This window comes from Mesocricetus auratus, unplaced genomic scaffold (genome assembly GCF_017639785.1).
Source record: "Mesocricetus auratus isolate SY011 unplaced genomic scaffold, BCM_Maur_2.0 Super-Scaffold_15014, whole genome shotgun sequence".
Lineage (NCBI taxonomy): Eukaryota > Metazoa > Chordata > Mammalia > Rodentia > Cricetidae > Mesocricetus > Mesocricetus auratus.
In genome coordinates, this window is record NW_024429186.1 from 81,130,196 (window position 1) to 81,153,894 (window position 23,699).

Consider the following 23,699-nt stretch of genomic DNA (forward strand, 5'->3'; position numbering starts at 1 on the left):
TCCGACTAGAAAACAAAGTGGCAAGCAGAAAGTAGACGCCTTGATGAGTATGGACATGATGCATCTAAATCACAATAACCAAAGCCAATCAAATCAAGTCAAACTAGTCATTCAGTACAAATGAGACGGTGCTCAGAAATAGTATAACCGTGGCACAACTGTGAGAATGTCTTCCTCCGCTTTTTTTTTTTTTTGGTTAAAGGAATATTACACCAGATGCATAGCTCAAAAAGAGTGCACTGGCTTCTCAGCTCTGAAGTCCGAGGAGCCCAAGTCAAGATGAGGGCTGTGGTCCTTGGGTGGAACTACATTTTGCTTCCAAGATGCTGGAAGGAAGAGCAGATAAGTCACAGGATCCAGATTAAACAGAACTTTAATCCACTTTAAAATGGATGAGCCCTGACATGAATTCCCTCTTTAAAGTCTGACCTTCTGATAGCATCACGTTGGCCATTAAGCTTCTGTTTCTTTTCTTTAGGAGGAGAAAGTTAAACATTTGCTCTGATTGCAGTGTTGTAGTTGCAGAGAAGAAAGAGGATACAGACAGAAAGAGAGCTACAGCTCGCTGTGTCTGGGAAGAGAAAAGATAGATCAGCAGCAAGGGCTGCTGGGAGTAGCTGAATGGATTTTCTCTAGGAGTATGTGGAAATGTTATTCTAGTTACTTTCCTTTTCTAAGTGAAATGAGAGCAACTTTTCAGCAGATGTTAAAGAGTTAGCACGGGGTTATTTAAATCTGAAGTAAAAGGAAAAGCTAGAATGCTTCATATGAAAGTCATGGACAGTTGGTTCATTGATAAAGGAATGTGGTATGGTTTCCAGCCATCCTGAGGAATGTACTTGGAGTTTAAGATTATAACTGTAAAGGACAACCAGACATCTGGCTTTTATGTTTGCTTCCATAGATGCAGGGATAGAGCAGGTGTGAGCTGTATCTTATCAGACTTGTAATTTTCCTTGAGTCCTTGAAAAGGGAAAAGGACAACGTGATTGAAAATGTGTAAAGGACTGAATTTTTTGTACCTCTTCAGAGATCATGTATTGAAAACTTAGTTCCCAGGCACTGAATACAAGGTTATAAGTCAGAGATAAAGATTATATGAGGTTCTTAGGGCCTTAACCCAATAGGGCTGGTGCCCTTTAATGAAAGGAAAGGACACAGAGTAACTGTGAGTGTCCAGGAAAGACTATGTGAAGGCTGTTGTGAGGAGTCTTTAAGCAATAAGAGCCCTGACCATACAAAATTCTGCCAGTGCTCCATCCGAGGAAAGGGCAGGTGACAGTGTGTGTGAAGATGTAAAAGGAATGATGGCCTGAGAGTCTGCAGCAGATAAGAGGACACTGAACAAGATAGCAGATGAAGGCTGAGCTATAATATCCCATCAGGTCAGTCAAGTAGAAGTGGGAAGTCAGTTCAAAGTTTGTCTGCGAAGATCAGGTCCTGGGAGAACAGATGCTTGCTTGTCATGGAAATAACAAAGGTGATGCTGTCCCTGATGACAGTCTAAGAGGGGAGTGTAAAGAGAATAAAATATGTATTAATGGCAAGCATGAGGAAGTGGAGAGCTCATGGTACTGAATGGATTATACAGACACTGCAGGATAACTTCTACAAAGACGAAAGCCATAGGAAGGACTGAGTGTGTGGCTTCTTGGCACAATGCTTGTTGTCTGTGTGCAAGGTTCTGCAACAAAACAAAAACACTGGATGACAGAATCAGAGAATAAACTTGAGTAATTTTTCAAAATGATATCATCAGCAATTGGTCGGGAACTAAAATGAAATGGAGGAAAGATGGAGAAAGAGCCAGATGAGAGTTCGCTGGCCTCTGACGTGAGCTCATGGAGGGACCATGGTATCACTGCCAGGGTACATTAGGAGATAAATTCTGAATAAGGGATCTGAAGTACCCTTGAGATACCCAGGTGAATCTGTTGAGTAGGTAGCTAATATTAATATTACATGGCTAAGTGGGCCATAATTTGTTTACCATTTTCATAGTATTGACTGATTATTTAGATAATTAGAAGTTTTCATAATTGTAAATTAAATATGACCTTTCATATAGGTGCTTGTAGACACAGTTAATAACATTGTGTTAGGGAAAGCATGCTAATAATTCAGAGTTCTATAGACACAGGAAATCATTTTACAGAAAGTTTATGTCTTTCTTCTACAAGTATCATATGAATGTAAAACTCCTTTATAGCTTACAATGGGAACGGCAAAATATGACTTATCATTGGTGGTTCCGTCTGTTTTTATTCAATGTAACAAAGTTCACTACCTATTGGTAATTGTTTTTTTTTTCTTTGTCCTTTGTCAACGTGCCCTTTATTCATAAAACATTTTTAATTGAAGCAGAAAAAGAATAGTGGTAGTTACTGCAGAAAAGTACAAAGCAAAAGGCAGACTTTTTCAAACGTTTGACTCTAATAGGGAGGGAGGTAATCTCAGCAGGGTTCGTGCAATTCTCTCTGCACATGGGTTGGGTTGACCACGCCTAATATTCGTTTCTTTCACTCAATGGCTTTCATTGATCTTATCATGATCTTGTCAGAATTCTCCACTAATCTTAAAATTCCAGAGTTTATTGTTTTGCATTATTCATTAATAGTTTCTTTTTCTAAAACAAAGACTGGAGAAAGTACAAATGGTTTAAGGAAAAGGATGGGAGGTGTGTCTATCATCATCCCCAGAGTTCACTTAGTGAGATATGATTTAGATTCCTAGTCCACTTTCTGCTTCTGTGACAAAATGCTATAGACTAAAATATAAACATTACAAGCTTGTGCAACTTTGAATTCTGCAGGCAATGTGTTCAAGTTGTAATTCTCAGCCACAATGTAAGATAAAGGCAGGAGAGAGGGAAAGTCAGTCTAACTGACCCTTTGCCTCAGCAACCCACTCTGTCCATGTCTAACCCACTCCTCAGTTACAGCATGAATCTGTGCATGAGAAAGTGCCCTCAGGAGACAGCCGCCATGGTAAGGTCCCACTTTGTAAGAGAGTTGAACTGAGGGTGACATTTCCAATTACAGGAGGATACGTTTAAACTTTTGTGACTTCTAATTTGTCTCCAAAATCGTTACTGTGTGCACTCACTAAAATATATATTAAATTTACCTATTGAATATAAATTATCATAATAAAGAGTGATTGTATGCATGAACGTCAAGGTAGGATGACTTTTTGATACCTTTATGATTTCAGGTAAAGATTTAGAAGGAAAATTCTTGAGGCATATTAAATTATTTCAGAAGTTATGGATTGTGTGTTAAGGAAATATTCGTTTTGGAGTGTGCTCCTCAAATCACAGTTAAGTGAAAAGTGGTGTGAACCGTGTGATAAACGCTTATCTTTCCGCATCAGACAACCCATCATTCCTAAGCGCACGGCTTTGCGAGGATTTATAGCTCCCTGCCTTCGTGCTGAGTCTCTTCAGCTCTCTGTGATACATTTCCACTAACCTGGAGGTTAAGGCATTTCTTGATCATGGGATATCTGCCTGCTGCTCAGCTCTGGAATTCTTTATAAAATTCCAGAACTTGGGCTAGAAATTGACTTAGGGAATCCAATAAACTCAAGTCTTGGCAGTCATCCAAGCTAAATTTATAGACTGGAAGAAATATGGGCTTTCCATTGTTCTCTATTTCACCTTTCTGGAGTTTCTTTTGTGTCTTTGTATGTGCGCAAGTGTCAAATTTATCATTTTACTGACATTGGAGTGGAAATATCCATTGAGGGGACCCAGGTCAGGAATTTTCACTTTGGATCTTCCCCCATCTTTCAGAACTTTGACTCAAACTTGCACCAAGAGTGAATTTCTCTCTGTAGGCTGTTGATGCTACAAAATAAAGGGTTGTTCTTGCAAGTGAGTTGTGTGAGTCTAACAGCTGAGATGAGCTGAGATGACTGCCTGCCAGCTATGTACAACTCCCAACTCTGTGTTCTTCTTCCGGCTCAGTGTGGGCCTGCTTGAGACAGGATCTGAGAAAATGTGATCCTAAATGCTGTCACAGTTGATTCCGTGACGTGGTGATAAGGGCAAGGAGACAAGCTTGGGTGTGTCTAAGAGACGTCCGCCTTCTTTATATGTCTGTGATGCTATATAAGCTGCAGAGATCCAATCAGTATCATTACCCCTGCTATTGAAAATCTGTCTTATGCTTCCAGAATGGGTTTGCTGTTGTGAGACCCCCAGGCCATCATGCTGAAGAGTCTGCAGCCATGTAAGTACCAGGACCCACTGCCATCTTCACGTGCCATGGTTGCTGGCAGTCACCTGCCCCATGCATGTTTCCGAAGCCTCTAATTGTTAACAGATGGACTGAAACCTCTCGAGAGGTACTCCCAGAAGCAGATTTATGGCTTCAGAGATCATATAGCGTTTAAAAAAATGCTCTGAACATTATTTATAATGGTTTTCCTGGACGATTTGCCTTCTTATTTCTCTGTTCTTCTCTATTCCGCAGGGGGTTCTGCTTTTTTAATTCAGTTGCAATTACCGCCAAATACTTGAGAGACCAACTAAATATAAACAAGATATTGATTGTAGATCTGGTATGTATGCCTGGTCAGGGCTGCATTTTCTGTGACTCTAGATAAAAGGGAGTGTATGTGTGTTTCTCTGTAAAGTTGTCTTGCTTTTAGCACTTGCAAACAACTGAAGGGTGTGTTTCCTTTGAATGTGGAAACTCATTAAACTCAGGATTGCAGTTCTGAAACCATAAACATTCACATTTCACTTTCGTGGTGTTAACGGCAATTTAATGAGTAGAAGGCGCAGATCAGGGCGACTTTTATGATGCTTAAATGAATTGATACTTCCACAGTTAAAATAACCCAACAGAACGTGAATTTACTTTTCCCTACAGAATATAGACTTTAAATAGTCAGATGTGCGGGGAGGAATGCGTTGCTTTGGTAACCAATTGGCCACTTCCCCTGGTTAGCAATCATGTCCCATGTTGTGCAACACTGGTATTATTAAAACAAGTCAACATGTCATTCTGAGTGAAAGGATCTCAGGTCACAGATGCCAGCTTGGGATGACTCCCTGCAGGAACCCTGAGTGGTTAAAAGGCAGAAGTCTTGGGTTTATCTTGCATTTTAGCACGAAGCATTCTTACACAATAGTTACAATTTGTTTAACAAATGGTTTGTTTAAATGCAGATGACACTTGGCAGGTTGTCTAAAATGTATTCATGAATAATGAGCTGGAGATCTGCCCCATACAGAAAGGACCAACCCAGGAAAGGGCGAGGGAAAGCCAGGGTGATTTATGAGCCCCTTCTCCGTTAGCCCGCACTTCACCAGGAGGTGTAATAGGTTGTCTGACAAAGCATAGACAGGAAATGAACCCTGGCATCCAAGGCAAACCTGCTGCATCTGCTCTTAATTAATTTCTGCAGGTGATAAAGGATTTAAAGGCAAAAAATGCTAGGGTTTTTTTTTTGAAGTGCAATGCTTAATAGTTTAAATCTTGTTCATATCTGCACTCATAATTAAATCTTATTGGCAGTCACGACATCAACCATCAGCCCTTAGATTTAGTTAAGTGGGCACCCCCAAAGGGTGGAGAGATCACTAACAAAGCATGTAAAGAAATATTTAAATGAAAATGAAGAATTTTAAAAAATGGAAGTTTGACAATCCCATCTCTGGCTTGGTTAGAATAGATATTTTTCATATTGTGGCTTTTTTGAAGGCATTTTCATGTGAAAAATAATGAATTCTAATTTTTTATGTTTTCCAAATATACTTAATTTTCAAAGAAAGTCATAGTTCACTATTAAACAGCTTGTCTTGAACACTAGAGATATAACACGGCTTAGTTCTTGTGACTTTGAATGAATGAAGATATCCATACGTATTTTCTCAAATACATTCGAAATGATAGTTTAAGTAATTAATAGTTTGCACGTATTTTAATACATTACATTTCCAAAAATCAGTATTCTTGTAGTTTTGTAAGCATGAGATTAGAACGATAGGCCCAAAAATTTGAAGAAATGATGGCAAATGAAGATCCAGGAATTTCGGCAGTGGACAAGGTGATTGGTTAGCTGTGTTCTTAAGAATCATGGGCTACAGACACATGAAAGAGGGCCTAGGCTCTCCCCCAAATAATGTGACAGACTTTGAAGATCCCCCGTGGAAAGCCTCCCTCTCCTTGGGGAGTGGGTGGGGAGTGGATTGGAGGAGGTCCGTGGGGGGCATGGGAGGATGGGAGGGTGAGGGAATAGGGGTGGGTTGATATGTAAGGTAAGACTATTTATGAAATAAAAAGAATCATAGGCTCTTCTATCTCTATAGCTATCTATTGATTTCATAGCTTTGGGTCTGATTGTAGAGATAATCTAATTTGATCTGTCAATTGATTGATTTGGTATCTCTAAGGAGTCAGTTTCCTATAAGTCGCTGGCCTTTGATTGTGACTTACCCTATTTCCAATCCATTAAGAATACTCATCTCCCAATAGGCTCCCACAGATGAGAAGTTTTTGTTTCAGATCTTCTCAGTGTATGAAGTCCTGTCCAAAGGGTGGCCTCTGAGGTCACCACCAGCCCACACATTCTTGCTTTCGAGTCTTCCAAGCTCTGCAGCTGCAGGGTACTTTGAGGAAATTCCTGTTTCTTCCAGCAGCTGAGAAGGAAGTTTTCAAGCGCCTTAAGATGCCAGACACCCATTCTCCCTGGCCAATTGGTCTGTTCTGCAAGTTATGAAGAAAAGTGAGAGAAGACCCCTACCCCCTCAGATTCACTAGCCACATTGGTTCTAGGGCCCTGAAAAGATAGTGTTCCTCTATCATCTAATAGCTTGTTTAGACATTTTTATATCCAAGTAAATATCAAGAGTTGCAAGTCACCTTCCATTTGGGTCAGGTCCTAATTCCAAGGCCTTCTGCATGTTAGGCAGATGTGATTCCAATGATTTATGAAGTTTGTTCATTCCCTTTCTCTCTTTGATGTACAAATCAGTGTGGAAAGAAAGTAGGTGTATTTGCTTTTCCATTTTCAAGAGCACAGTATTGTGTTCTGGGTAGCAGCATGTCTGTGGAGATGATTTTCTTGCTTGAGTCATATAGATTTCAGGTAATGTGACCTAGAAGGCAATTTGGGAAGAGTTTTTTTTCTTTATAGTGAAAGGTTACATCAAATATCCTTATATTTTAGGAAATTCCATTGTTGATCAAAAACATTTAGAACTTTGTCTCCATATAATAAGTAATTATGAAGGATAATGTTAACTGGAAGAATATATGATCTATTCAAAACTATTTTAAATAAAAATGAAATAGGTTGTAAATTCTTATAATGAATCTATTTTAGTACATGTTTTAACCAGTAAAAGGATGATATGCATTTTTCCATATTTCTAAGTACATCTTTGATTTAAGATCTATTTTCAGGCTCTGCTGAATCATTTCATTTTTATGGTAATCTCTCATAGGCAGAAGCAAGTTTCTTGTTTTAGTCTGATATAGATTTGTTGCCATGGAGAAGCAAGCTCAGATAGTTCCTGAGCAGTCATTAGTCTGAATGTTTTGTGACAAGGAAAATGGAAGGAGTAGCAGAAGGAGCTCACAACCCTCCTCTTAAGATATAGCACCACGCTCTCGTGAATTCATGTTTATCTCTAAGTACCTGGCAAATAAATACAGAATCAATCATTACTCAAGCATTAGGAAGTATTTGTGTGTTTTTATAAGTAATGTCTGCTGGGTTTTTTTTTATTTCACTATGGACAAGATGCATTTCTTCCAGTGTGTGTACTAACAAGCACTCCACATAGTTTTGAAGAGCAGCTGATTTTCTACCAGGGGAAAGTGCCCTTTTTTTTTTATTCCCCCTTCTTCTTAAATAAACTTTTCCAATGTCATTAATAGTCAAAGCAGTGTTTTGTTTTGTTTTTTCCCTTCTTCTGCTTTTCCAACTCTGGACTGTTTTATACCCAGAACAAACTTTCCTTACTGTCCTAACTATTGCTACTGGAGGGGAAGCAGGGATGTCCCTCTGCTGTTGTTTTCTTTAGAGTTATTTTGGGTTTTGTTTTAAACACATTCTAGATAAGTAGTAGCCACTACAAAATACATTGTGGCTTAAATTGTTTCATTTTTGTTCACATAAAGAAAAGAATAATTTTGCTATCTTTTTCTTTCTTTTGAGGATTCAGAAATCTAGTAATTAATATATTTTCAGCAAGTTATATATTTTTTCAGATGCATTTGTCTTTGGCTAGAACAAGTTTCTGAGATGATTCCTGTCTGCCTGAGCAATATAATTCTCTGATTACTTTTGAGTTTGTGTGATATGTGAGTCACAGAAGGTATTACTGTATGTATATACCATGGATAGCAAGCTCAGTCGAGGTTTACAGCATCAAGGAGGCTTTGAAAGAAAGTGTCTAGTGGAATTGGGGGCTGGAGATTGGAAAGTCAAAGGATTTTGTCAACATCAAGGCATCAAGGAGGATGGTTAGTTTTCCAAAACTTCACTTCATAAGCTTGTTAAGAGGATCAGAAAAATAAGAGTATAATTTAGCTTTGCATTTGCAGTAATAAGTGGATTCAATAACCGATTTCACAATGTGCTGTCTGCAGATTCTTAGTAAATTATGGAGACTCTTGATCATCAGTTGTCTTTATATTTGGAGTAGAGATAATATTATGTGACCTATATGATTTTTAAGTAAGTGATTCAAGGTGTTTAATATTGTGTTCACTTAGCAATGATAGGAACCATTGTTTAAAATAGTGGGAATCTTACTGACATAAAAATAAAACCCAATGTATTTAAATAGCTACAAAATACCAAAGATAACTGTATTCGTGAGTAACATAACAATAATATTTCTCTGCATAAAATATGTAGGTTAGCATTCGTTAGCAGCCTGCTTCTTTTTCCTCAGAAGATATTTAGTGCATTACTGAAGTCCTTAATAACTGAATTCTTTTTAATTGATATATTTTTAAAATGTTATTCCTTTTATTGTTTCCATTAGTTATGTTGATTGTGACATGTATCTATATTGAAAGTAGAATTACTATCAAGTTTTGAATCATTATTGTCTCCAAATATCCAATAAATTATCTATCCATTCATTGACAATAGGATTCTTTTTCGTAAGCAGTTGGAGAGGTGTGTGGAAGATGGAACCATGAGGAGGAATCTGGGGCTAGAGCCATTAAACAGTCAGCATCTGTGAGACAGACTGGCCTGGACCGCATACCCCTCAGTGCCATCTTCCTGCTTTGGACCAAATGATTTAACAGTTAATGAGCTCATGCCCCGTTTCTTCTACTCTTGCTGTTACGATTTTAGCAAAAAGTAGTATGAAGTCCTTTTCCCATCTGGCATCTTTTTGGAAGTGACTCTAGCTGCTCAGGGACTGCTAACTCAACTGCTTGCTCCAAGAAAGCCAATTTATTCAGCTGGTTGAAAAGCCTTTGACCTTAATAGTGGGACTTGGCAAATCAAGGCATCCACGTATGGTTTAGTGTTCTGTCAAGAATTGTGAAAATACTCTGTAAGCCATAGGTCCTCCTAAAAAAGACTAGTTTGTAGTTTAAACATTAGTCTTTTTTTCCCAGAGGCCAATGAGGCTAGTTAATTAAGCCTGAGGGGTTATGAACTGTTGGCAGTTAATAAGTCATAAAATTCCTCTATAAAACAGGACGCAGGGTTCCATCACTGAAGGAAAGAGTACAAAGCGCCGATGTATAAATATCTAATTGTACCGAAGGACTGGGCTTTCTCAGTGACTGCTCATCTGGAGTCTCCAGGGCATGCTCGCTGTGGTTTCCTGATTTTTAGAAGCCAGTTTAAAAAAAATGAGAGCATTAAAGGGTAATTTGCCTGGAAGTTCAGGAAGTGAAAGGGTGGTGTAGAAGTAGGCTGGAAGGAGAAAGAGAGAGACGGGTGAGAAGACAGAAAGGGAGGAGGGCGGGGTAGGAAGGGAGGGAACAGGAACGGGAAGAGTCAAACGTGAAGGTGCTTGTCATCTGTTTTCTTCTCTCTGTAGGATGTTCACCATGGAAACGGTACACAGCAGGCCTTTTATGCTGACCCCAGCGTCCTGTACATTTCGCTCCATCGCTATGATGAAGGGAACTTTTTCCCCGGCAGTGGAGCCCCGAATGAGGTTCGGTTTATTTCTTTAGAGCCCTGCTTTTACTTGTATCTCGCAGGTAATTGCATTGCGTGATTACCCCTCATTTTCTTGTCCTTTGCTGGTGTTTTAAATTACACCAGATTACCCACTTGTCCCACAGGACCACGGACCAGTGCAGAGCAAGTGCATAACCCAGAGGCTGGCTGTCAAGCAGAGCTGGTGATTTGACGCTGTGTTTGATGTTTATTTCAAGAGCTCCCATGTGCTTGTTTCTCCCTGCCTTTCGTTTCTTCCCTTCTCTACCCACAGTGGTGTGTTTTTCTATTCCCAGGTTGGAATAGGCCAGGGAGAAGGCTACAACATAAACATTGCCTGGACGGGTGGCCTTGACCCCCCCATGGGAGATGTTGAGTACCTTGAAGCATTCAGGTTGGTACTTCTTTCTCTTGGAAAATGTCAGTTAGAAAATACCAAATGTGAAAGAGAAATGTGGATTCTCCTCAAAGCCATGTGGAGATATGCATAAGAAAATAAGACTTATCAAAACCTACTAATCATGTTTCCCTCTCACTCCAAAGGGAGGAAATGTGTTATTAATTGGCTTTGTCTGGAAACTTCTGCCTATTATGATAGGTGAAGTGGTTTACAATAGTCATTCACATATTAAATGCTCTGAGAAGACCTTGCGTTATCTGAGTAATTTTGTAGAACAAGCATTTCCCAAGCCAAAATTCCTTTGGAATTTTCAGATCATTGGCCTGGGTTATCCCATCTGAGAGCAAAAGACTGTTCACATTAAAATATTAGCCAATTGTTTGTTTTCAGCTTATTTAGGAGTAAAGTCTGCCACTTTTGTTTCTACAAAGCAAAGGTTGACAATTCAAACAAGAAATAAAATCTCGTGTGCTGTCTGTATCCTGCACATGGTTTGTCTTCTCTGTCTCTTTCTTTCTGCCCCCGCCCGGTGAAATTTTAAAAGCAGCATATCTTTTCTAGAACTAAATAATAATAATAATAACAATAACAACAAGGTCTTTGGAAAGATCTGTTAAAAGCAAAAAAGCTCACCTCTTCCCCATGTGAGCTTCAGCTTGCAAGCTCTAGAGGCTTAAGTGACGGACGACACACAGCTTCCTACCTGTCCTGCTTAGTTAACAGCAAAAACTAAACTGCATGAAAACAAACATGAGAGGTGTTCATAGCTTTGGAATTTACCATTTATAAATTCCCAAAAGAGAAGTCTTCTACAATATATTTGAGGAAAGCAGATTGCAGGGGAAAGTTTTCGAATGACATCCTGGTGAGTTTACATTGTTCTCTGTGTCATGCATTTTCCCTTGAAAGGTCACTTATTAAAGAAGAGATACATAGGACTGGTAGAAAAGTACCTACTTATAAGGTACCAATGTTTGACTTAGTTTTTGGTATACAAACAAAAATTCTACCCACATTTTAGATGTACACTTTGAGAAAATATATATACAAAATGTGTCCACAAGAGTTAGAGAAACAAAAACAGGAACAATTATATTTACTATAAACTTGGGCTCTATCTGAAGAAAATTTGCCAAATACCAGCAAGTTTAAAATACTACTTAAAAAATGATTAACATCTTAATGGAACTCTAAATACTTTTTAGATGTTAATATTAATAACATATAAAATATAAACATATGGAAGATATAAATAACATATATGAATAACATGCATTTTATCATTATTAATGGGTATAACACATATAAAGTTAATGTGGCTTCATGACACACATTAAATTATCAGCCCTACATAGAAATGAATCTAGCATGTACAGTGGGAAAGGACAACTTGTATTTTGCTTCTATTTATGTTCACATCAAAAAATGAATGTTAGATGAGTTTGTTTCCTTTGAACATAATTTCATCTAAAAATAAGCAAACAGATATTAAGTGTACTTTGTTAATTTGTGATTGAAAGAGTCAATTAATCAAGAAAAGCACTCTATGTTTGCTTGGAATGTGGACCAATTATATTAGTAAACTGTTATGAACTCCCTAGTTCATTCAATGTTACCTGAGTTTAATTACAGAAGTGGCCTTATATACTACTACGGGAACTAAATCTGTTTTACATAATATTCATAGTTATTTAAGAGCCAGGTTTTAAAGTATAATAATTAGTTAAAAACCATTATTAGTTGAAAATCTGTCATGGTTGTGTTTTAATGTTTAGTCTGGAAATATTTGGGAATAAGTCAAGAAAGTAAGCAATTTATTCAAAGAATATTTCTTAAACACACTGAATACAATGAACTGTCTTGCACATGGGCAGTATTAGAGAAACGAAGTGTAACTCTTCTGAAGACCACATGGCCTAGGCAGAAACGGCCAGTACTCCTTGAAGGGTCAGGGAAGACTGAACTGTTCAACCTTTTAAGAGCAGAGGTTTGCTAGGGGAACAGAAACTTGCCCACGTGGGGGTGAAGGTAGATCTTTAGCAGTCTTAGTGAAAAGACTGAAGGATGTGGATGGTCTGACATCCTATCATCCTTACTTCATGGGCAGGGAGGAACCTTGGCAGAAGGTGAATGGATCCTAATTAATAAAGTCTTTGATCCTGCTGTGTGTATTTGTTTGCCTGTCTGTAGTAATTTGAATGAGAATAACTCCAATAGAGTGAAATGTTTGAGTACTTGGTCACCAGATAGTGTCTGATTGAGAAGGATTGAGAGGCATGGTCTTGGTGAAGCATTGTCTCTCAGGGTGTGCTTTGAAGTTCCAAAAGTCTCATACCACTTTGAGTGGCTCTTTTGGCATCCTACTGGGGATCAATGTGTGAACTCTGAGCTGTTCATGTGACCATACTTTTGGTCCACCATCATGGACTCTAACCCTCTGAAATTGTAAATTTAGCTTAACTCTTTTATACATTACCTTGGTCATGGTGTTTTAGCACAGAAATGGAAAAATAAGTCAGAAATCGGTACAGGTTATTGTGACAGACATGACCTTGTAATTTTCTGGATGACTGTGAAACACTGGTATTTCAGACTAGAAAAGCAGTTGAATGCTGTAAACAGGAAGGAACGAGCTGCCTATTAGAAGCCTCGAAGACAGCAATGAGAACTATGTGGACTATGGAAGCCCAGCTCCAGGGGCTTCAGAGGCAAGGAAGGACTTCCACAGTCACTGGGCCGGAGGGGGAAGGAAGGGGCTACTTTCCCAGGGCCTAAGAATTTGCTTGGGTTACATTAAAAAGTAATGTTTTGGCAGAAGTTCCTGTCCTGAAAACCACTTCCAAGTAGCCACACAGAAGGTTAGTATTAACTACAAATGCTCAGTTACTACCTAACTCTTATATTTAAATTAACTCTTTCTTTTTTTTTTTTTTGGTTTTTTGTTTTTGTTTTTGTTTTTTTGACACTGAGTTTCTCTGTAGCTTTCGAGACTGTAATGGAACTCTCTGTAGAACAGGCTGGCCTCAAATTCACAGATATCCACCTGCTAATGCTTCCCAAGTGCTGGGATTAAAGGAATGGGCCACCACCACATAGCTTTGCCACATGGCTTGGCACCTTTTCTCAGTACAGAATTTCCATCTTGCTTCTCTCTGTGTCTACTTGTTACTCCTGACTCTGCCTTTCTTCTTCCCAGCATTCTCAATTTGACTCTCCTACTTAACTTTATTCTGTTCAGCTATTGGCCAGACAGCTTCTTTATTAAACCAACCACAATGGCATACACTCAGACAGTACAAAAGAATATTCCACAGTAATGAACTAATTTCTTTGGTGGAGATTTGTATACTGCCTAATATTGACTCTTGCATAGTTATTAGTAATCACTCATATTCAGTTCTACAATGAAAATGAGCAAGTAGGAAAAAAAAAGAAACACAAAAGAGGAAAAGAGAATTGGGGGCTAATGTCAGAGCCAAGGCTTGTGCTGACAGAGATGAGGTTAAGGAGAAGCTTTGTACAAAAAGGAATAAAGGAAGGGATGAGAGCCGTCAGAGCAAGACCCCACCCAGCTAAGCTTTCAACTTGTGAAAGGAAAAGGCCTAAGGAATTTTCTATTTCTAATAAAACTTTTAAAATGTGATTCAAGGAAGACAAGCCCAATCCCAAGCCGGTAGACCAGCTTGGCAGCGTCCTCTGTGTGGTTCTGGCTTTCGAGTCATGGAGGATGTACCAATTGTAGTCCACAATTTAGAAGCATGGCTGAAGCTAGGTGATGCATTCCAAGGCAGTCCCTGTGTGAAGGCCCTGGATGAATAAAAGTCCCTGAGAGGCCATGACATAAGCTGCGAGAGTGAAGCTGAACATGGGTTGGAAGTGTCAGAGCCACTTGATATCTGCTAAGCAAATCTGAGCACAAGAAGTAAAAAGAGCCCGAGAGAGAGAGAGAGAGGTGTGTTCTAGGCAGCAAAGCTGGAAGGGGAGAGTGATCTAAGTCCTTTGGCTTTGGACATGGAACTACAGGATCTGGCATTTATTTTGAGCTTTGGTCTATGCAGGCCAGGAAGTGGTTATTTGAATGCCAATGGCCTCTATAGGCTCTTAGGTTCAAGGGCTTGGTCTCTGTTTGTGGAGGATTAGCTGATGTGCTCTTGCTAGAGGAAGTACATCACTAGGAGTAGGCTTGGAGGTTTCAAAAGACTTATACCCTTTTGTAGTTAGCTCTCTTGGCCTCCTACTTGTAGATCAATATGTGAACACTCAACTGTTGAGGCCACCATGTATTTGTTATAACATTATGGATTCTAGCTCTCTGAAACTATAAGCCCAATTAAATTCCTTTTTTTATAAGTTATCTTGGTTATGGCAATTAATCAGAGCAATAGAAAAGTAAGACACTATCATCTATATATTATCTATCATCTATCATCCATTGCATTTATAAATTTTGCAATTAAGTCATATACCACATATACATATAATAATTATTATTTCATGTATATAATATTGTTACATAGCATAATTAATATTGTTACATGTATATGTTGCATGTGTGCATGCATTCTGTATTTTTAGATGTATATGGGGCAAGTCTGTACATATGTGCTGCTATGTGTCAAGACCAGAGGCTGACTGACAATAGGCATTTTGATCATGAAACTCTCCACTGTATTTCCTGAGACAAGGCCTTTTGCTAGACTGGGAGCTTACAGATTATCTTCTTTAGGCTAGCCAGATTGTTCTGAGAGTGCCCTGTTTCTGCCTCCTTAGTGACAGGGTTAGGTCTGAATTCTGGTCTTCATTTGTCTTCTGCTCCATCCCCTCAGTCTCGGAGTTACTTTTAAACATAGGATTGGCATCTAACATATTGCTGTACTTTTGAAATGTTCCTTACTGACTTGTATGTCTACGAATGGGGAAACATTCAGAGATGGATGGAGCCTCATAGAAGTTAGGCCATTGTGGATGTGCTGTTGATGTCATAATACACTTTCTGTCTTGGTGCCTCCTTGTGTCTATGAAGTGAGTGGTTTCTTCTTGTCCCCTACTGTAATGCTGTGCACCATTGCCATCTCCACTGACCCTGGATGGGGAGCCTGGGCGTCTGTGGATCAGAAGAAGAAGTTCCCCTTCTCAGTGGATAATTCAGGTGTTTGTTATAGTGACAGGCTTGTGAATAATACATAAAAATAATAATAGTTTACCCGTAAAACAATCCTTTTCCCCTGCATTTAAATGGAAAATGTTTCTGATATCCATGTTTGAGTGTAGACAGTAGAGGTAGGGGAACAGGTAAAGAGTGTATTTTCTCTCTTTTGAGGGATGTTGACTGTTATAAGTATCTTTGCAGTGAAAGCCTCGTTCTCAGTGAAAATATTCATAGTAATATGATGAACTGTACCAAAATCTCAATGTATTTGACTCTGGTTTCTGTTATGTTCTTTTTCTATGCCAAGATGAAAATTGTAGATGGACAAGCACTTTCGTGTTTACTGTGTACTTCATTTTAAAAACAAACAGCTAAATTATTACAGCTAATCTGCTATTTTCTGCAAGCAGTTATCATTGGTCTCTGGGATAATTTAAGAGTAAAGCTATGGCTTTTCATGAGAATTTTAGAAAATATTCAATAATATTAAATATATTTTATGTTCAACTAAGATATGTTTCCAAGGTTACCATTTATAAGGCAATTATGGCTATTTATAATGAAGTCTTCTATGCCAGGTCCTAGTTTAAAAACTTTACAAGCATTATGGTTAATTAAAATTCTGAGCATAAGTCACAGTACCACGAACTGGAAGAGCCATGATCTGAACTTAGATTTTGGCTCTAACCTCTAAGGCTTTTTGGTTTTACCACATTGCTACTCTCTTATGTGCTAAAATACTAAGGAATGATAAAGTGTAGCAAATGTTGCCAAAAGTTAAGACTTTCCTGTGCCCTCTGCTGCCCAACCTACACAGAAATGGTGACTGTGTGACAAAGAGCTCATCCAAGACACTGGCTTACTGAGCCAGAGCAGAGACAAAGTGAGGACCATAAGAGGAGAATTGCAAGACTCAGCTTTAAATGAGCCCAGAGATGTCTCAGAAGGCTCCCTGTAGCTGTGAGCATCCTTTCACTTGCTCAGAAGAAGGCAGATGCCTTCTCTCCCTTCAACAGATGTCAGGGTGCCTGCTAAACACTGTCTGCTCAGCCATTTAAGCGGCCACTGCGGTGAACCCACGCTCTTTACAGTGCCTTGTGTGCACCGGTGCCCATTGCTTTTAAAATGTCTAATTCTTTATTGTTTTATTATTTAAGTGACTCTCTTAGTGCTACAATTGCTATTGTTTGTTTTTAGTGGGTTAATGCAGTCTGTATGTTACACTTCTAGTTATGCTTAGTGAATAAAACTTCTCCAAGTAGTTTCTGTTCATGTAACAATTTTCAGTGCAGAAGAAAGATAGTGGAGGAACTTGAAATCTTGCCTATTTTACTGAATGAATGAGCGACAATTCCCCTGTAGTCTACTAAATTTTTTTTATTTTTGTGATTATAATATAGTTGTATCATCTCTCCTTAACTCTTCCATCAAAACCCTCTCATATACCCTTTGTTCTCTCCTTCAAACTCATGGCCTTTTTTTATTAATTGTTATTACATGCACAAATGGACAAGTATCTACATATGTATATTACTGACTATAACCTACTCAATTTATATACTGTTACATATATTTTCAGGTTGATCGTTTGTTATCTGATAGCCAGCTGGAATGCTATTTCCCAGAGAAGACTACTTCTCCCATTATCAGTGTTCCTTGGCTGCATATTGTGTTGGCTTGAGGTCACATGAGCTTTCTTCATCCAGTTTGGTGTGTGATCAGTGTCAACCTTGTTAAGCCCTGTTTGAGCACTCATGTTAGTGAGGTCTTATGGATGTAGCTTCTGACACTATTGAGACACAATGTTGCAGAAAATTCCATTTCCTATTACTCTTAGAATCCTTCTATTCCTCCTTTTGCAATGTTCCCTGGGCCTTAGGTGAGAAAATGATTTGTAGATGTAGCTATTTGGATTGGATTCCCTATCTAACGCTGCATTTTGATTGGTTGTAATTATCTGTTGTGGTCTCCATCTGTTGCAAAGCAAAGTATACTTCACGTGGGGTGCTATAAGTACAAATATTAGAACATAGTTAGGGTTACTATGGCTTAGAAAAGTGATGTCTGTAATTTTTCCTCCAAGATGTATGACTTCATTAGCCCTGTATAGTTGACTAGGTTCCCATTACTAGACATGGTTCCCATTTTGTTGAAAAGGTCATAATTAGAGAGCTGTTTGTTGCCAGCAAGGTATGACTGCCACTCCTGCACCCTTAGGTTAGCATGCCATGCTGGTTGTTGAGGGGATTTATAGGTGTCATAGTTGGGTAGGACTGCTGGTTGCCTTCCCGCTTTGGAAGTTTTCATGGAACTTCCAGACACTGTGGAAATACTCAGGGAAGGGGCTTTCAGGTCATTTGCAGCTCAGAGGCCTCTGGGCCCCATCTCTGAAGTACATGGTATCTTCAGCAATATCCATTTGCCTTCCACCTCAGGAGGAAACCAATGGCAATAACAATAGGATGTATGTTTTGGGACTTCCTTGGACAGCCCCGACCAACAGCTTAAAAGAACGCTTCTCATGTCTGGTGTTGGGTTTATGTTAGGTGGTCTTCAGTTCTTGGGGGTAGCATTGTCAGTTCCGCTGAGAAATGTTCATTAAAAATAATATATATAATTATTATTTTGTATATATTATGTTACATACTATTATATATTACATATAATTACATTTACAAAACTCATGGATTATAAAGGTTTTTTAATTGTATGATTCCTTACTGCTTTCTCAGAATCCTTATTGTTATTTTACCCTCCTTTCATGTTTACCTCCAGCCTGTGCCTCCTTATTTAATTTCAGAAGAGAACCACAGTGAAGTCCCTTCTATGTCCACCTGGTCCACAGCCTTGGACTTAATAGGGAGTGGACAATGTTTGAAAACAACTACACACAACATGTTTAGACATTTTTTCTCTTCTTATTCTTTAAGCAGGATAGTGCTGTAGAGCTTACATTATCTTAATTATGGTATATAATCCAAGAGTGATTTAAAGAATGTAGGAGAAAGCTGGGGATGGAGCTTAGTGGAGGAGTGCTTGGCATCATGTAAAACCCTGAGTTTGATCCCTGCCACTATAAAGTTCATTGGTAGATTAATTTGAAATATATGGGCAAATGACCACAGGTTGTACACAAATATCACATGGTTATATCAAAGGGATGTAGGGGGCATAAGCTCCTGCACATTTTAGTTTCTACAGGAGCAAGCTGCCACAGATTCAGAGTGAAGAATATGCCAGCCCTTGAAATGCAAGTCCTTTTGGCATATGCTAAGGGCGTAACTGATCAAGGGTCATAGAGCTGTCATTTTGCATTGTGTAAACGTGTCTTGATTTTAAGAAACAAATGCCAAACCAAGGCATTATATTCTGCAGCTACTTTCATGAGTATTTGCCACTGATGAGACTTTCAAAAAAGACAAATGTCTGTAACATGAGCTGTACAGAGAAAAATCATCTCAAGGCAAAATCAACTCAGAATAATTGGAGTTGACTGAAGCTTCTTAGTGTGCTGAGAGGGATATTTTAGAATTATAGATAGACCTTGATAGTAGTATTGTAAACACCACTTTCCCCCATTTTGCTGACTTATGAAGTACCTGTTTCACCCAAAGGTGTTGCACTTTATGGTGTAGACTTTGCTAAACATCTTTGACCACATAAGCAACTAAAGTTGTTAGAAGGGCAGTTTCTTGCTTCTTAGCTAAAACTGTCAAGCCACGTGAGGACACAAGATCATTCCATCACCCTCTGTCTCTTTCTTCTGTCTGCAGTTCATAATTATTTATTTACTTTATGAGCAAACTTAAAATTTATTATTGTAAAACTGCTGTAAACATTCTCAGTTCATCATTCAGACTTTCAATTCTGTCTCTCTGACAAATTCTTCAAAATAGAAGAGTCTGTTCTTGATGCCTCTACTGGTTATGAGATTGGAACAGGGTTTTACTATCATATTCCTAACACACACACTCTACTGACAACTACTAAAGAATGGTCTGACTCACATGTGTGTTTTTGCCACAGATCAACAGCAGATCATTTAGAGCAAGACCCATAAATAAGTACAGCCTATTTTCTCTCGTTGCTATTTGATCAAACATGTCATCATTTTATAATTAATTTTAGAAGACTATTTCTAGAATCCCTTGTTATGTGCACAGATTAAAGAAAGGCCATTTTATTCTAAGGAATTAAATAAGACCACACATAAATGCTGAAATGCTTAGTTTTCTCATATAGACGAGGAATAACTAAGCAAATATTGTTCTAATTTTAGTACTATTCAACGTTAAATTGAAAAGGAAACAATGCTAGTAGGACAGGAATACATAATGATATTAATAGCAATATAGAGCATGCATTGAGGTTGTAATGTTTGGTAGTTATTTGTTTTCAAAATACTTGGTGCTTTTTAAAATGCAGTTGTTTTCCAAGTGATGACACCAAGAATCTTAATGCTACCCAGGCCTCTTGGTATCACACTCTTCTAAATGGTGCTCAGCACTCTGCTATCGGAGCTCTCAGGCATTCATGAGAAGCTACTTATTAGACTAGAGTACAGGTGACAAGACAACAGTAATATGACAAGGTTGTATTGGCAAAGGCTTGGGCTCCTCAACAGGTAACAATGCAACATTTTAAAATGGAAAAGTGCTTCTTGGACTTTTATGTTCTCTATCATAGCTCTAAGAGACTTCTGTCCTTTTGATATAGTGATAGTTTATCAATTCAAACCAGACTTCTGTGACCTCCATCTTTCCTGATCACAATGCATTTATTTACACTATAATTTTTTTCATTTTATTTAAAGAAGCATGTTCTTCTCACATACATGGTTTGATTTAAAAGTTAAATTTTGGTAGAAACAGAATGAACTTTTGATCCCATTTTGAAAGAAGGAATGATTTGTTGTCATTTGAGGCTCAGTCTCAATAGCATCAAATGATTTGGGGTCTTGTTTTGTTTCTGAGAGCTGCGGTTGCTGCTGCCTGGTCTTGGAATGAATCTTCCATCATCAGTGACAATAAATATATTATGCTTATGATAGTGTGTTCTTTCTCAAGGATGCCCAAGACATTTTAGGAATGAGGATAAAATTTCTTGAAACAATTTGCCAATATGAAATACTGTACACATCAAATTGGCCTTGCTACCTTCTTTCCCAGACCGTTTATCATAGCTTACAAATCAAGCCCACATTTTCTCTCTCTGAAAGACTCAGCTAATAAATACGATGTGGGCCTCAAATCTGAACTTGTCATTCAATCTTTAGAACAAAGCAGTGATGACTTTCATCTATTAATATTTTATTTCAATAGAAACCAATACATACAAATTTATGGCTGTTATGAGCTACAGTTTTATTCATTATCCCTATTCTATTCTCTATATTCAGAATGTTGAGATATTTCAAGAAATTTGATCAAAACCGGTCACAAAATAAACACAAGAGTAAATTTTAGGAACTTATCAGCTCTATCTGCTCTTTTGCTCTGGGAATAAACATAAGAGCATTTTTCTCAACCATGCAACATATTGTACCAATTTTCATCAAAAAAATTACAATTTCTATAGGTGTGTGTCTCTAGATACCCTTAGTATTTCTGCTCCTTGACCCTGAGGGAAAATTGATCTTATGCACACCCGTCCTCCTCGGGAAGCTTGCAAACTTGATTTCTGAGCTGAACATCAAAGAGATATGACGTTATTAGACAGTATGTAGCTCAAGTTATCAGAGTCCAGGAAATGTTTTGAAGTCCTAAGTTTTGAAATGAATGGAATCCTCAGTGGACATCTTCTTAAAGTAGTTCAAATGCTAGTTTACCTTTAATATTATCTTAAAGGGGAAGATAAACTTTTAAAATTTTAAGAAAGTATTTTTCTTTGTCCTAAATAATTTCTAAAGTCCAAAATTTCCATGAATTTGTGCAATAATTAAACAATTTTCCAAATTATAAGGGATAGTTAAAAGTGGTTATATTTAACTAATATGCTTCTTTAGTAGTACTCCCAAGACAGGAGGTTAGTGGTGTGCTTAAAAATGGTCTTATCATTTTTAAGATGAAAAACTGAGTCATAAAGCCCTCATCTTGCACAAAATCTTCCCAATGTATGTGGAGTTCCCTGAAATACCAAGTCATGAAATACAGTCCACAAAATATTATTATGAAGTTTCCAGGCTAGAAATAACATATCTGTGGGACTGTCAGTTTACATAATTGTACTGTTATGCAGTTGTTTGTGATATAATCTGAACGGAAAATAAATATATTGGTGAAATTATGAAGTTTCACTGTTGTTATATTTTGCTTTTTCAGAGTTCTAAGATTTTGCTGCATTTACTGACAAGGAAAAGTTCTGGCTCAAACAAAACTCACTCACCCTGTCCCGCAGCCAACAGCTCCCAGAGTTCAGTGTCTTTGTGTTTTAATGTGGCTGTCTTGTTTTTTTTTAAACTGAAGAAAATTCCTTTCTCATTCCATGATTTTACATCTAAAGTTTGCCAAAACTAGATTTGTTGAGATGATAAGTAATGTGGGAAAAATAGATCATTTCAATATACTGTGAATATAAATCTGTATTCCTTTTGTGAGAATTAAATAAATATTATGATTTACTATGGGGAATTTACTCATTGGCTTCCTCTGGTGAAGAAATCATACTTGTGAAAATCCTGCTTCTCCCAAGTCTGAAGGGAGGGGTTGAGTTTCACAGATGATGTAGTGGCAGAGCCTTCAGGGACAGTTCCAGTATTTACAGGGCATCAGACGCCCAGATGGGAGACTCACTTTTCCATCTCTTATGCCCATGATTTGATATTATATAGATGAAACTTGCACATCAGCATCTGTTCTCATTTATGCGGGTATTTAAACTCCTCTGGCACCTTGTAGAAGGCGAAGGCTTATCCTTGTATCTGGTATAAATCTGCCCATCTTTCTTGTGGGCACAGCAGAGCTGGGTACTGGCTGTCTAAACATGTTCTGAAGAACAGAACTGATGTAAAGCCACAAGGAGGACAGTGAGTTTATGAACTGCAGGGGGAAGATGGTAAAAAGCATTCTTACCATAGTAGCTCATATTTCAAAATATGGGAACCATGAGGGGAGACTGATGATTGAGTCTGTCTTAAAGCTCAGCAGAATTTTAGATCTATCCACTTCTCAATTTGAGAATGTTTTGCTTTCAAATGCATTCTTATATTATCTTCTCTATTAAATAGATATGTATTATTGCACTTAAAAATCAAATGTTGATTTCCTTAGGGTGGGAACTTTTAGCTTCATGAAATAATAGCCATATTGAAGTTATTGAAGTAGACTGTGTCTCAGAAACAAACTAGCATTTTTAACGAAACAGGAGAAAAAGAGAAACGAAGTGAGGCTTGTCCAGACCCTGAGACGGATCACACCGACATGCACTCCCATCTTTCCTCCTTCATACTTGTAGTTTGAGGCAGACCCTGTCTTTTAGACACTGAATGGAATGACCGGTCCACTCACCCTCCAGTCGTTTCCATGCATACCTGTCCCCTCCCCAGGCAGATTTCTGCTGAACTCTCTGTGTGTTCAGAAATTTGAATATGAAAATGCCACTTTAGGAATGCAATGGCTCCTTCCCCTCCACCAAACATAATGACACCCAGTGTCCCAGCAGGTGGGAAAGTGTTGACTCCTTTAAATGACACAGTAATTCCTGAACTACTCAGAGAGCTAAAGTATGCCCATAGAATGTTAGTGTATTCCATTTGACTGAGTTTTTAAGATGTAGAAATCAAACAGTTATATGCATAATCCAATGTAAACATTGACTTGATGTGAAGGTTTCACTTAATTTGCAGTACCTGTCTCAAAATCGTGTCTTTGTTGTAAAATAGTGGTAATATGTAAACTTCAGTATGGTCTACAGGCTTGAAAAGTTACAAGGTCAGGAGAGCATCATCCCATTGTCAAGGGCAGACACAAAATCCTGGGTCAAGAAGCACTTACACGGCCC

The 23,699-nt window shown here is 38.2% G+C and overlaps 1 protein-coding gene across 19 annotated transcripts in view; it reads left to right on the forward strand.

Moving 5' to 3' along the window:
* Hdac9 (histone deacetylase 9) overlaps window positions 1-23,699 on the forward strand; it is an 888,277-nt gene that overhangs the window by 721,526 nt on the left and 143,052 nt on the right. For 18 of the 19 annotated variants that reach the window (XM_040743251.1, XM_040743249.1, XM_040743250.1 and 15 more), the window contains 4 exons: window positions 4,177-4,232; window positions 4,476-4,563; window positions 10,028-10,147; window positions 10,449-10,546. In XM_040743251.1, the coding sequence (XP_040599185.1) occupies window positions 4,177-4,232; window positions 4,476-4,563; window positions 10,028-10,147; window positions 10,449-10,546 (362 nt within the window). Of the gene's footprint in view, window positions 1-4,176; window positions 4,233-4,475; window positions 4,564-10,027; window positions 10,148-10,448; window positions 10,547-22,021; window positions 22,321-23,699 lie in introns of those variants that run through there. The other variant, XM_040743264.1, reaches the window with a different exon arrangement.